General features: G+C 39.3%; 1 protein-coding gene across 6 annotated transcripts; it reads left to right on the top strand.

Moving 5' to 3' along the window:
- Positions 1-485: 485 nt before the first annotated feature.
- Positions 486-12,079, top strand: LOC135219723 (uncharacterized). 6 transcript variants are annotated; one of them, XM_064256721.1, is made up of 4 exons: positions 486-616; positions 3,069-3,340; positions 3,434-3,521; positions 10,731-12,079. In XM_064256721.1, the coding sequence occupies exons 2-4, from the start codon at positions 3,174-3,176 to the stop codon at positions 11,850-11,852; spliced, it is 1,377 nt and encodes a 458-aa protein (XP_064112791.1). In that variant the 5' UTR covers positions 486-616; positions 3,069-3,173; the 3' UTR covers positions 11,853-12,079. The 6 variants fall into 6 exon arrangements, with proteins under 6 accessions (XP_064112791.1, XP_064112797.1, XP_064112792.1 ...); XM_064256727.1 differs by lacking the exon at positions 486-616 and adding an exon at positions 617-637; XM_064256722.1 differs by lacking the exon at positions 486-616 and adding an exon at positions 617-702.
- Positions 12,080-14,960: the final 2,881 nt, after the last annotated feature.

The raw sequence follows: 14,960 nt of genomic DNA, 5'->3' as shown, positions 1-14,960 counted from the left end.
ATATATATATATATATATATATATATATATATATATATATATATATATATATATATATATATATATATATATATATATTATATATATATATATATATATGGAAAAAACCAAAGATAAATCATAGACCCCATAATTTCTGCGTTTATCAGTGAGCTATTCGATGCCATGGAAGTAGGCTTTAAAGTTAACTTTCTTATCCCCATCGTTGTAGCTTCCAGTTGAAATACTGAGACACCTCTGAAATAAAGATTTGATAAGTTTCGTTGTTAGACTAATGTGACAAAGTCAAATGAATCTGAAGGCCGTGTGTGGTCCCCGTATTACTGGGTTAGAACGCACAAAATGAACGTTATTGTACAACGTCTGGCATTGTTCATCAACTCGCATGTAACTGCATTAAATAATAATTTCGTCCTAGGTCTGTGAAACAGATCGTGTGATGAGAAGAGTGCTAGACAAACCGTATCACATTATAGAGAATGTGTTTTTGATGAACACATGGCAACTCTGTGGCTAATCTCAGACGATGCTTGATTGTTATCACAGTTGTTACCAAGCGCTGCTAAGAGATAGGAACTCGCTCAACCACCTCACGGGGATATCTCCAGTAAACGCAGTAAGCTTGAGCGTGAAATCAGTGTGTTTGTCGTGGCATTCTCGTCTAATAATTACCAATGTGTTGAGACAAAAGATGTCAAGAGAGTATGAGACTCGACAAGGTTCCTTGTACTATACGAGAATCTTTATAAAACCGTTGTGTAGTGAAGTTTCATCCCACGAATATTATCCCTCTTCAATAAGATGCCTAACAAGATCTTGGTTCCTTGTGTTTACCAACCATGAGTATTAACTTTGAAATCAGTATTTTTTGTGCTGTGCAATTCTTCATTCTCACATTTGGTCATCGAATAGATATGTCACGTAATAACAGATACCTACACCTAGCATTTAATTGTCCCTTATTTTGGCCTTTTCGCAACATACCTTATACTTTGGGATTATAAAATTGAAGATAAGTCCCCTCTAAGTATAGCTAAAAGTAAGGTCAAAATACACAAGAAATCTGCATTTGCCTTCTTGAACTAATTGCTATACCTACACAATTTTCTGAAACAGTTTTGTAATTACGAATTTAGAAGTATATGATGTTTTGCCAGTGTCTCTCTGTGTTAAGCACGTATAATAAATATATCGAGAACAGGCGAACACTTTGGGACAGATCAGCTGGCTCAAGTAAAGGTAGAATTATATAACTCCTTTAGGTTCAGGGATGGCTTGAGGAGCATCAGATTGAAGGGGGCTGGGGTGGGGAAGTCAAGACAATTTTGACTGAGTTGAACTAGATGCAATATAGTTTAGCCTATAGGTAATATTACATATACAAACCAAATTTTTATGGTTATTTTTTGTACAACAACAATATGTTGCCCCCGGGAGTATTTTGTAATTCAAAGAAAATTATCTTATTAATCTGAAAAAAGAAAAACGTGGTAAGTTGAAAAAAAAAAAAAAAAACAGTTAATTTCAGTGTGATGAATACATGATATGAGGATTCGTTTAAGGAAAAATTTGCTATTCAATTTTAAGCCACAAATACTGTCCATTCTTTACTAACTCATAATCAACATTGGGGAGGGTGTAACCGACCCCCCAACCCCCAACTATCGGCCCATCCATATTTAGGTGATCATACTGGTGATGATTTCCGGATAAATCGCCATTGACAATATTTTGACCAATTTTCTCACTTATCAACTGAAACCATCCATACTCGTCTGCACCGTGCAGCTGCAGTAGATTTACATCAACCGTGCATCTGATGTCTAGGTCCGTCCCTTACGACGCTCCTGATTGGCTGTTGATAAGCCAGTCACAGGGTTGGAAACCCTCAGTTTCTCTTGAGAGTTCACATAGGCAGGATGTATGTTTCACCACCTCACCTGAGGGATACTTCTTTCAAACGTATCCCTCAGGAGAACATATATCCTGCCCGTGTGAACTCTCTCGAGAGACTGAGAGTTTCCAGCCCTGTGACTGGCTTATCAACACCCAATCAGGAGCGTCGTAAGGGACGGGCCTAGACATCAGATGCACGGTTGATGTGAATCTACTATAGTTTATTGAACCATTAATAAACTTATTGTTCGGAGCTTTCAGAGGATGTAAAACCTAAAGCGATTGCTGTCATTGAGGGAATCCTTTCCATTTCTCCCTCACCTGTTCAGGTTTAAACCCGACCCCATGCTGAGTGTGGCCAGCAGATGCTATAAATGTGTCATCATCTTAGTTGCGGTTCCTTTCTTTCTTTAAAATTCAGTTGACAACCCTTGGAAATCAGCCTGCAGGTACAGGCAAAGGTGATCACTAGACAAATATGAGGAACTAGAAAAAAACAGTTACATCTGAAATTCAAATTCAGGAGGCGCCAGCAGAGAGCAGGAATGAATTTGCTGCCTTCTAAGTAGTATTTGGAGAGCAGATTCTACAATTGCGCAAGGAAAACCACTTCACATTTCAGTTGTAGCCAAAGTAAAGCCCCTAGAATACTGAATAGTATTAAAACTGGTGCTAGAAAACGACACATCTTTTGCAGAAATGGCAGCAGTTATTGTCATTATTAATTGCCCTCATTTAAATTGGGGGTGTTATCTTCCCTGACCTAAACGAAGTATAGGCAATGTTTTAAAAAAACGCCTACTGTTTTAGTAGCAATGAAGCATCTGAAAACTTTGATATCAAAGAAATGAAATTCAATAGCACCTCAGGTAGATGGCTTCTTCCTCCCTTTTTTCTGTTGGTACTATTTCAGTAACCTATTATCTCTTTTATGATTAAACCCCTTAACTTTTTTTTCCTTTTCTTTTTGATTAAACCCCTTGACTCTTTTTTTTTTCTTCTTCTTATTCTTCTTTTTCTTCCTCTTCATCTTTTTCTGGCCTCTGGTAGAAAAAGGCATTTGGCCTTTAGTCTTAAAATAAGAATAATTTCCAAAACTCCACAACTTTGATTGGCGTAAACTCCATATTCATTCTTGTAGCAGGCGTTAATTTTAGTTTTTTATTCTACAGATTATTTGGTTCAACATACATTTTGGCGACTGGAAGTTTGAAATACCACAATATAGAGGACAAGTACATTTCATTGCTACATAAAAATACTCATTTGATTCCAACATGGCCGACGGTGACTCAAAATGGCTACGCAAAGCCACTGAACTGGAGCGCATGTTTGAAATAGGACATCAACTTCAAGTGTATTTGACCCAATATACTCTCGATCTGGCTTCCGTCAAACCCATAGAAGAAGAGTTCCTGAGGAGAGCTCTAACACATTTGTACAGGTAAGGTTAACTTCTCCATATGATGTATAGACAGTTCAAAACCCATTCCAAAACCGACACGGGAATTAAAGCAACCTTTGTGAACACCCGCAGGAAAGTCCCAGTTCTCAGGGTCTGCCTTCGCCTGAGGAACTCAGAATTATGGCTCCGGGAGATGGATGGATGTATCATTGATCTTAAGGTATGGATCTTCTTCCCAATTTATGGTCATAGCTCTAAAGAAAAGCTTCTTGAGCCCTGTTAGCTTTGTGTCCCTTTCTCCTGTCTTCTGGAATCTGCAAATTTTGCTTCTAGTGGGACTATGAAAACAATGGCTACATTGCATGGAAGTCTCAAAAGCCATATATTTTTCGGATGTAAACACAAACGTATAAAAATGGTGGCAGTTTGCAGCAAAAGAAGGATGCAAGGGCTCTCCCATTATTTCCTGTTCATTATAGCTACTATTTTACCTTTCCACATACAAAAGTCTAAAACGTTTCACAAAAACCTGCGATTGTCATTTGATGCCTTTGGCACTTGTTTCTGTTGACTGAGATTGCTTCATTCTCTCCCTTTTGAAATGCGTTCAGTATCTAATGCACTTGTTTAGATATGCTATTACATTTAAGAAACATAGGATTCATTGTTCAATTCCAGCAAATTCCTATAAGTTTTGTTTTCCAGGGAATAAAAGAAGGAAATTTAACCGAAGAGAGTGACAAAGTCACCATCCACAATTATAATTCCAGAGATGGTCCTCTGAGGTGTGTTCGACTCTTACCCATGAAAGATCGTTATGGAGGAGTAATGATAGTAGTTTATATTTGACAACATCTCCAGAGGTTGTGTGAGAGAGAGAAAGAGAGAGAGAGAGAGAAAGAAAGATTGGTGGAAGAATGAATGGGAGTGGTTAAATGGCGGTCAGAAGTGTGTCTGTTGTGGCGCTCTGTAGTATATCAGTGGGAGTCTGTTACAAGAGTCGTAAGAAGCAAGGCAGTCAGTGAATTCACAGAGTTGGTTTGGCAGCATATATCCGTCGGTTGTTAGTTGATTTTGTGGTATTTGATTGATTTTGGTGTTGTAAGGTTTTTGTGCGTGTGTCTGTCTGGTTTTGGTGAAGTTGAAGAGGTTGGGAGTGCATTTTCAGTGTCTGTGAGTGGTGATTGGGGCAGTGTTGGTGTTGGTGGGTTGTTGTGCTTGGGTAAGTTGTGTGGTTGTTGTGTTCTTTCGGGCTGTTGGTGTTCTTCAAGTGCAGTTGTTTGTTGGGTTGTTGAGTTGTTGTGGGTTTGGGGGTCTCGGTTGGTTGGTGTGTGTTTGGTTATCAACAAATTTGGGATGGAAGGATTTGGTGAGGTGGAGGGGCTGAAGGAGGAGTTACGTTTGGCGAGGGAAGCTAAGCAAAGGTTGGAAGTGGAGAATGAAAGGTTAAGGGTAGAGTGAGAGGAGCTGAAGAGCGAGTGAGAGGAAATGAGAGGAATGCTAAGGAGTGCAAAAGTGGAAATGAAAGAAGAGGTGAAAGGAGCGGAAGAGAGAATGGTTGAGAAAATGGATGAAAAATTCTTGGTGATGATGAATGCAGTGCAGGAGATGATGAATGGGTTCATGGGAGAGGGAGCTGTAGGAGGTAGGCCTACTAGGTCTTGTGATAGGCCAGAAGTGGTAAAGACAGTGGAAGAGCGAGTGGATGAAACTACGAGTGACGAAGGTGACTTGGTTGTGATAGGTAAGGGAAAGAAGGGGAAGACACAGGATAAGGATAAACCTGAGGACAAGAATAAGAAGGGGGCTGAGAAAAAGAAGAAGGCTAGTAAGGATGACAAACAGGATGAGACTAGGACTGAATACATTGGGGAAAGGGCTGAGAGTGATTTAGATAGCGGTGAGTGGAAACAGTTGGGTAGAAAGAAGGGTAAGAAGAGTGTAATCAGGAGCATGGATGTTAGTATGGAAGTTGATTCACTGTATTCAGACAAGGTTAAGAGGGATCAGAATGGAAATAGCGAAAGTGAGAGTGAGAGTGTGCGGGAAGTACGAAAGGCTGTATATATTAGAGAGATACCTAGATGTGCACAATACAAGGAATATGGTAGTAGGGACATAGGGGATTTTTTTTTAAGGAATATGAGAGGTATTGTGAGGCAAAGTATGGAGATAACAAGAGAGTCTGGGCAAGAGAGCTGGGTAGCTTTTTGACGGGATTTTTGTTGAGTATGTATTGGGTAATGATGAGTGTGGGGAATGTGCCTTATGAGAGTGTGAAAGCCAGGATTGTGGAACAGGCGAAGAGGATAAAGAGTAGTGTTAGATACAGGAGAAAACACGGTTTTGATGAGGTAAGAATGAATGTTGGGGAGTCATTGTCGATGTATGTGTGCAGGTTGGAAACATTAGCCAGAAAAAAGTTTGGGGACGAAGGAATAAATGAGTGTAAAGAGTTAGTGAGGAAGTTGTTGGCGACTGTGCCTGAGAGTGTGTACGAGTTTGTAAATCTGAAACGTAAGGAGAAAATGCGATGGACGAATGAAAGGTTGATGTGGAACGACATTTTGGAAATAGTAGAGGATTATGAGTTGGATAGGTGTATGAAAGAGTAGAAGTGTTAGTGTTTGGACTGAAGTAGCTGAGGTTATACCAGAGTTTAAGAGCTATAGGGAGGCAGTTTTGGAAGGGCCAAGTCGAATGGCAGAGCAAGTGGTTGATAGGAGTGTTAGGGCGAGCAACGTAAGTATGGTTATCCCTAAGAGAGATCGGAGTGCAAGCGTTGGAAGAGTAGGGTCGGTTAGTTGTGAACGAGAGCAGCAGTGTTACAGATGTGGAAAGCTAGGGCACAGGAAGAATGAATGTCGGTGGGCGTTGGGAGCTTGCTTCGGGTGTGGGCAAATGGGGCATTTGGTGAGCGAGTGTCAGAAAGATAGGGATATTAAATGTTACAGGTGTGGGCAAGTAGGGCATATAGCAAGTGGATGTTGAGGTACCCATGTGACTGAGGTTTGCGGTAATTGCGGGAAGAATGGGCATTATGCTAGGATGTGTAAAGAACAGTGGGCAAAATGTGCTGAATGTGGAATGGAAGGTCATGTGGCGAGTGTGTAGGCGAAAGAGGATGAGTCAGGCTGGAAATTTGGGAAACTGGGTGTTAAGGGGATTCAGTTGGGTGGGTCCTCTAGTATGCGACAGTATGTTTGGGAGAATGCGATGAATGAGTGGTTGAGGGTGAGTAAATGTGGGCTGAGCATCAGTGAGCAAATAGGTCTGGGAGATCGGCAGCTGGCATTGGTTGAGTATGGAAGAAAGCGGAAGAAGGTAAGGAAAGGGAATGAAAGGGAGAAACATAAACTGCATGATAAGGGGGTTGGTGGTAGGGTGCAAACGGTTGATAAACCGTGTGCTACGGATGACTTTGAGGGAATGAATGATATTTGTGGTGTATGTGGGTTTGAGTTGACAGGGACAGATAAGACTTCAGTGAGAAGGAAACTGAGTAGTGAGGAGGTAGTTGATAGGATGGATAAGTCTTTGCGGGAGTTTGACAGAAGTATGGATGAACTGGGTGGTTTGATGGCCAAAATAGGGGAGATGTTGGAACCAGAGTTAAAAGACATCAGTGAAGTAGTGAATGGAATTTGGGAGGATGGTACTGAGGGAGATAATGGAAGTTTGAATGAAAGTGGTTTGGAAGAAGTAAATGGCGATGTAACTGAAAGAGATGATCCTCAAACAAGATCCAGGGGGCCTACATCTGAGCATCCTTGGGTGTTGCGAAAGGCAATTTAGTGTGGATGTTGCGAGTGTAAGGAGACGTTGTGAAATGTAATGGGGGAGGTAATATGGAGGAGTAATGATAGTAGTTTATATTTGATAATGTCTCCAGAGGTTGTGAGAGAGAGAGAAAGAGAGAGAGAGAGAGAAAGAAAGGTTGGTGGAAGAATGAATGGGAGTGGTTAAATGGCGGTCGGAAGCGTGTCTGTTGTGGCGCTCTGTAGTATATCAGTGGGAGTCTGTTACAAGAGTCGTAAGAGGCAAGGCAGTCAGTGAATTCACAGAGTTGGTTTGGCAGCATTTATCCGTTGGTTGTTAGTTGATTTTGTGGTATTTGATTGATTTTGGTGTTGTAAGGTTTTTGTGCGTGTGTCTGTCTGGTTTTGGTGAAGTTGAAGAGGTTGGGAGTGCATTTTCAGTGTCTGTGAGTGATGGTTGGGGCAGTGTTGGTGTTGGCGGGTTGTTGTACTTGGGTAAGTCGTGTAGTTGTCGTGTTCTTTCGGGCTGTTGGTTTTCTTCGTCTGCAGTTGTTTGTCAGGTTGTTGAGTTGTTGTGGGTTAGTGTGTTCGGTATTTCATTGAACCAATTGTCCTGCAGGTTAAAGGTAACGTAAAGGGGAAAGTGTGAGTGTGGGAAATTCTGTTAGCTGGTACGATTAACGTAACTGTGGTGAGTTTGCTTGCTTTTATTACTTAGCTTTTGATTCCGCCACATCGTCAGTACCAGAACAACTGGATAAGAATTTCCAAAACAGTTATGCCCTCGTGTTTGGGGCTCACTATTCAATAGCCGACGGAACCACCATCATTAAGATCTGTAACTTACTCTGTAACATCTTGAATGACCTCAAGGAAGGCCTGACAATCGACGATGAACAACAACTGGGTGAACTGACAATGAACTTCTCACTCTATGAGCAAGAAATGTCAAGACTCAGACAGAACTGAATGAACTATTGTTTCGACGGATTAAGAGAGAACTCGATGAAGGGACCTAAGTACAATCACTGATCCACCACATTTGTAAAGTTTCTGATGGTTCACCTTCCTCAGCACAAGATGTATCCACCATCATTAATGAAAAAAACATCTAATCAATTGCATAAAAAAGCTAAGTCTGAGGGAGTGAGTCTTCATTCTGCCCTTACTAGCCTCAAAAGTTAAATTCTTGTTGGGCTCTTACAAGAGCATGGCATTATCCAAGATGAATATAGCGATAGGGCTTTTCATTTCATTGGCATTAGGAGGCATTACTTACACAGGTGGTGCGTCGAGAGTTCTCGGTGTCTATGGCGCCCTTTGTTTCGCTACAGGGCTCCAGTTTGGGTTCCAAAAGATATGTTACCAGTGTTCTGGGTAACTGCCGAGGAGTTCCAGCAGAATCTACACTCAGATATCAACTCTCAACATGTTTGAACAACCACGGCTTACAGACTCGTGACTGAAGATACCAATCAAAATTTCAAAGAGCTCTTTAGAGAAGATGGGGAGCCAAATTACTACTATACCTACCATAACCAATATGGGAAACCTAAATGGGATATTACCTGAGGGAGGACAGTACATCTCTGGAAGGAAACTCACCAGGTTCTGTCCTCTACGAAGTGTGAGCTCTTTTATGATGATATTTTTCTAAGCTTTCAGGGATCAATTGAACATCAACATAGCCTATTCAACACGATTCTTAACCCATGAATTCATACAGTCCATCTCCGATTAGGCTTCTTCACATGCCTGTGTTACATTAATGTGCCACTCAGTCACTTCTTGAGTAACACAAGAAGTTACCATTTGGTAATTTATCTGGGAAAGAAAGTTCCTTGTTTCTGCAGGAAAGGTGACTTATCAGATGTTCCTGTGAATAGTAAGTAACATTGCACCTAAGAGGTTGAACTGGATCATTTTCATGGCCCTAGAAGGAAACTGGTCACTCATAATTCTACGAGCAACAAACACATCAAGACTTGCTACCCCTACCAGTGTCCATATCTGACGCCAAAGTATGATTGGTCCCTTTGTAGAGGATATGAAATGTGATTAGTAATGTACTTAAGATGGCTGGAACAGGAACTGAACTACGACTTGTGAAAATTCGGTGTATGCATCAATCACTTGGTGTACATCATGTAGTTGGACTTAGAGAATAATAAACAAAGATGTTCTAGAATTTCCCCAGTTAGGAAATATGCTTCATCATTTTGTTCATGGAATGGAGAAAGTGGAGTTTGTCAACCTGCTTTTTGTTTCAGAAAATGTTCAAAGTCAGAGGTACAGAGCAGCTGTAGTGCTGTAGTGACTATCACTCAAAAAGAACAAGGGGTAGAAATATAACCTTTACATAAGTAACACAGACGGAGAATATCATAAAATTCTTCATGTCTGCACTAAATCCGAGTTTTGGTCCACCTATTGGTAATCAAATCTTACTTTCATAGGATACATTCCTTAGCATTCACTATATTATGTACGTATGATGTGGAGATGGATAAATGTGATAGCCTTTGCGAAACAGCTACAAAGGGGATTTTCTGGCAGTTCAGTCAGTAAAGAAATGCTCACGATGACCTATATATAGCAAAACACTACATATGTTAGAGAAAATCTTTATGTTGTGCTTGGAATAGTTTTCTTATGTTATTGTTTATCTTTTGTCAAAGAAAAAAATCCACAGGCAATATTAGTATAAATCTTGTAAATTTTGATTCAATACTACTTTCTGAAAACTTTAACAATTCCATTTCCATTCATTTAAAAGACTTCAGCCTTCATTAAGTTAGTATTTGAGTATTTTTTATGTAGTGAATTTGAACACCCACCCCCCCCTATATTTTAACTTGCTATATAGACTTCCTAGATATACTTGTTAGCATTTTGCTAACTCTCGGAGTTGGAACAAAAATCTTTTTGTCGTCATTGATGTAGTACGTGGCCAGATATTTCAGAAAAATGACAGACTTCTGAACAAGAATACTTCACTTTACTTGCTTTAATTGTGTATGGCTAATATTAAAATCTGGTGCCAATGGAAGTGGAAAATATTAGATACGTATGTGTGGGACACGGATGTAGGGGAATATTAGATATTTTCGTTTCTGATCGCAATTATCATTATTTTGTCATGTGTATGCTCTTGCTAAATGCACAGAGAATAAGTAAATTATATTTTTATGATAAAGACTGGATTAGAAGGATACAAGTAACTCAAACTGTTATTATAACCCAAACCAATCCAAATATGCAGCATTCTAAATCTTTCTAAACCATAAGCTGATGGAGAAACTACAGAGATAGTCAGCAGATGTGAGACTATGGCGTTGTATGATTTCAGGTCATTAGGAGGAAAGAAAGTTTAAGCTTGTTATAAATAGCGCTGCATTAAGCAAAAGTAGAATAAAGAAAAATGACTACATGTTAAATTTACAGCAGAACTCGTGGCTATCAGAAAAATTTTGAGTTGTACAAAGCCCACAGTATACAAGAACAAACACTGACAAGTGATTGGAGAAAATTAGCTTTTATTACATTATTATAAGAATATAACATAAAAGACAAATGACAGAATAATCTTGTAGACGGCAGTCAAACATAGATACAATACGAAAAATGTTGTCTTGCATAGAAAAAGGAATTAACTGAATTACCTTCCACAGGTCATTGAAGATGGGAACCTCGAGGAAGAGAGTGACAAAGAGACTCTCCACAAGTACAACTCTGAAAGTGGGCCGCTGTGGTGTGTCAGACTCTTACGGATGAAGGGGTCCTCTGTTGATTTCCCCTACCACTATTCACTGATCTTAGGGATTCATCATTCACTGTCAGACGGAACAACAAACGTCAAGATTTGTGATTTACTCTGCAGGATCCTGAACAGCCTTATGGGTGGTCTGCCTATCGATGATGCAGAACAGCTAGGAGAACTTGTAGGCAATGAAGTACTTCCACTTTATGAACAGGAAATGGCAAAATTAAAAGAGAATCCACAGTTAGGTAGAGAGATACAAAAAGAGTTAGAGGAGGGCTCAAAAGTTCGCCCTCTGATACGCCACATTTGTGAGATTCCATCAGACGCGCCAGTCACTTCGAAGAAAATCTCAGTTGTCGTTGACCCAGACTTGACGTCCAAATTCCACAGAAGGGCAAAGGCAGAGGGTGTCAGCCTCCACGCGGCTCTCACTTCTCTCATCAATCTTAGTCTCGTAAAGCTCTTGCAAGAACACGGCATTGTGCAAGATGAATACAATATCAGAGCTGGGCATGACATTGACATTAGAAGGTACTACTCAGGTGATGCATCCAGGGTCATTGGTGTCCAAGGGCCAATGTTTGGATACAGGAGCCCATTTTTGGTTCCAAAGGATTTGTTTCCAGTGTTCTGGAATGTTGCTAAGGAATTCCATGACAAGCTACATAAAGACATTAATTCTAGAAAGGTTTTAACAACGTCAGCTTACAAAATTATGACAGAGGACACTAACCACAACTTTGAGGAAATGTTTAGGGCTGACGGGGAACCAGATTACTACTACACAATATCCAACATGGGGAACATTGCTGCCCTGCTGTCAGAAGGGGGTCAGTACCTCTCAGTACAAAAGCTTACCAGGTTCTGTTCGTTAAGGAGCAGAGGGTCATTCATGGTTATATTTATTCATACATTCAGGAATAAGCTGAATTTCACTTTTGCTTATTCAACACGATTCCTTAACCACGACTTTGTTCATAGGCTCCAAGAACTCTTTCAGTCTTACATGGCGTCAGTATGTGAAACTTAGTTCTTTCCACTTGACTTACTTGCAAAGCATAATTTAGTAAGTTATGGTTGGCTGTGTGATGTGCAATTATAAGCTATTTGTCCATATAAGGCTATAGTTTTCTTTCTTGAGGTTTTATTTTATTCATATAGAGATTAATTCATCTATATTTCAAATGTCGTCAAGTTGACACCTTTTAGCACTTTTTCGTCAAAGTTCAGTAAAAGTAAATAAAGTTTTCTCTCATATTTCGTTATTTCTATTTCCAGTCCTACAATTTTCTGGTGTTCTGGCGATGATGCTTTCAAAGTGCTCTGGCGATGATGCTTTCAAAGTGTATATATTATATATATATATATATATATATATATATATATATATATATATATATATATATATATATATTATAAAAACTCTTAGCTCAATGAATCCACGAACAAACTAATTTCCGAAGAAAAGATGTGTCAAGATAATTTTCAAGGTCACCCATCACAGGCAGAGACCGTGAGAGACTATCGAAGTGAGAGCAGCAGGCAAAGACGTTGAAGCAATAGTTGTCCAATGAAAAGTAATCTAGAATAAAAGGTTTTGCTGCTGGTTGGTGAAAAAGGGCAAATGAATCATGCCAGACGTACCAAGGCTAATCCGATACAGTTGACATAAAAAACAACTTCCGCCGATTAATGACGTCAGCAAATCCGTGGTGGATTACGAATCATCTGTCGTGTATAACTGACGACGTGCTGATGAGTTTGTGATTTTCGACAAAATTCAAGGCCCCCTTTTTTGCTCAGATAAGATTCTATGCTTATTATATAGATTTGTGAGGATGTTTGCATGCATGATTGCACACAAGAATATGAATATCTTATAGAAACAATGATATACCTTCCATTTTTATTGTGGGGTATATGTACATGCATACATACACACAGACATGTATAAAAGGCCCATTAAAACACTGGTTTAAAGCTAAGGACTACTATATTTCGGTGGTCTGACTACCACCCTTATCAAGTAATAGTCCTTAACTTTAAACCAAAGTGTTTTAATGGGCCTTTATACTTTATATATATAGTATATATATAATAATATATATATAATTAATATAATATATATGAATAATTATCACATCACCGTGATTCATATAAATTATTCGAGCTGCAAATGTCCTTTAATATTTTCACGTTTGGATGGCCTTTGTCCAAAACGTAAGGGAAATAAAAGAGAGGAAATAATGGAGCACTTACCTTAGAGGACTTACCTTAGATAACTGTAAAAGGGATTGGTTTATTCTGGTAGGTCGCCATGGAAGCAGACAGCTGATTAATCTTACTTACATTTATTTACAAACAACATTGAATGGCCTGAGATAAAGGCATGGCAGGTATGCCACGTGGGGAGAGGCCGTGTACTGTCTGAAACACTCTTATCATTCACAATATTAAAAAATGGCCAAATTCAACATCTGCTGCAGTGCTGGTTTCCAAATTTATAATATCTAGCGGTAAGAAAGCGCTTGCGAGGAGAGGAGCACAGACCCAACAGGGGCAATCTGCAAATTAATTCCCACATTACACTCAACATAAAATAGACTTCTTACACAATATTTCAGCTAATGCACTAAGGAGGGTGTTTATCTTTAATCACACACAAGGGGAAGAACTCTAGTGCTTCAATGAAATCCTCAATGAAGACTTTGTTTAATTGGGATGATCACAAAAGGTAGCATGTGGCCGCTAGGTAGAAAGGACCAAAGGGAGGTTCGTTTGAGAAGGAGGAATTTGAATTGGAAAATGTGGGAGAGTTTATTTGACACGGAGGAAAAGAACTGGCAATATGACTGTAACTCAAGACGTACCTGGGTGCCTTATGGAGAGTAATTTTGGAGGGGATGGCGTCAGCTTTGTTCGAGTTCAGGGTGTGCCAGTAAGTGCCTTTGTCAGGCCTATGGGCAGGCTGGCTCGGATGTCTGTCAGAGGTCAAGGACTGTGCTGAACTAAGGGCGTCATCAAGTGAGAATCTTGGGTGTTGGGGCAGCTTTTCCCCCCCTGTTGGCAGGTCATCCTGGAAACAGACATACGGCCAGCAAAAGTTCACAGGATAAGGATCTTATGAGTAGGCCTAAGAAGCACCTAACTAGCTACACACTCCCCTTGGGATACGTCCCTAATGCTTAATGAGTTTTTATTTCCCTGCTACTCCGACTGGCAGCGGACATGCCTAGGTCTAGCCTGCTTTGAGTTTCCAGCCTAAAGTCAGCTGATGTTAGGATTAAAAAATGGCTGCTCTTCTAGCAAATAAATAAAAATGAATGACACTGGGAAGACGAGGCGATCAGAAAATGTAAAAATATCTCATTCTCTCTACCTCGGAATTGATATATTTTTATATGTGTAAACCGAAGGGGAATTTTTTAGTTGATAATAATTTCATCCCTTCATGGGATCGAACCACCGTTCAGCAGACAGGAACGAAATCAGGACGACATTGACGTTACTTGTTAAAGGACTTTTGTAGCTCGAATAATATATATATATATATATATATATATATAATATATATATATATATAATATATATATATATATATATATTTATATATATATATATATATATACATATACTTATAGCAGATCTGTGATCCGGAGAAAATAAAAGGCAACGCTTGCTACTACATTCATACTTTACAGATGAAATTTGTTGGTCAGACAACTTCCCCATGAGCCGTGTCAAATACTTGTTCAAAACCATCATCAGTAGCCCACATCTAATCCCTATAAACACTGCGTCTCTCACCTCTATATTTGGACGCTGTCTCTCAGATTATGGATGCTGAGGTTCCCTCTTTCTTATATATATATATATATATATATATATATATATATATATATATATATATATATATATAAATGTATATATCTATATATATATATATATATATATATATATATATATATAAAGGGGAAAGGGTCAGAGGGCAGTGGAAACAGGCTGGTACATAAAAACATCTTTTGTAGTGCCGACGTTTCAAGACACCATGTCTCAGTTTCAAGGCTGTAAATAAAAAACATATGTTGTAGATTATAAAAACAAACAAAATTATACAAAAATCTGTTTAAAACCAAAT

This window comes from Macrobrachium nipponense, chromosome 1, assembly GCF_015104395.2.
Source record: "Macrobrachium nipponense isolate FS-2020 chromosome 1, ASM1510439v2, whole genome shotgun sequence".
NCBI lineage: Eukaryota > Metazoa > Arthropoda > Malacostraca > Decapoda > Palaemonidae > Macrobrachium > Macrobrachium nipponense.
The sequence above is the reverse complement of the archived record's forward strand: the minus strand, read 5'-3'. Positions and strand labels throughout refer to the sequence as shown.

Bases quoted from the DNA above. Each gene is read 5' to 3' on its own strand.
- LOC135219723 (XM_064256721.1), top strand. From the start codon at position 3,174: ATGGCCGACGGTGACTCAAAATGGCTACGCAAAGCCACTGAACTGGAG. The intron at 3,341-3,433 runs GTAAGGTTAACT...GAACACCCGCAG, and splicing joins GCTCTAACACATTTGTACAG to GAAAGTCCCAGTTCTCAGGG. The intron at 3,522-10,730 runs GTATGGATCTTC...TACCTTCCACAG, and splicing joins GATGTATCATTGATCTTAAG to GTCATTGAAGATGGGAACCT.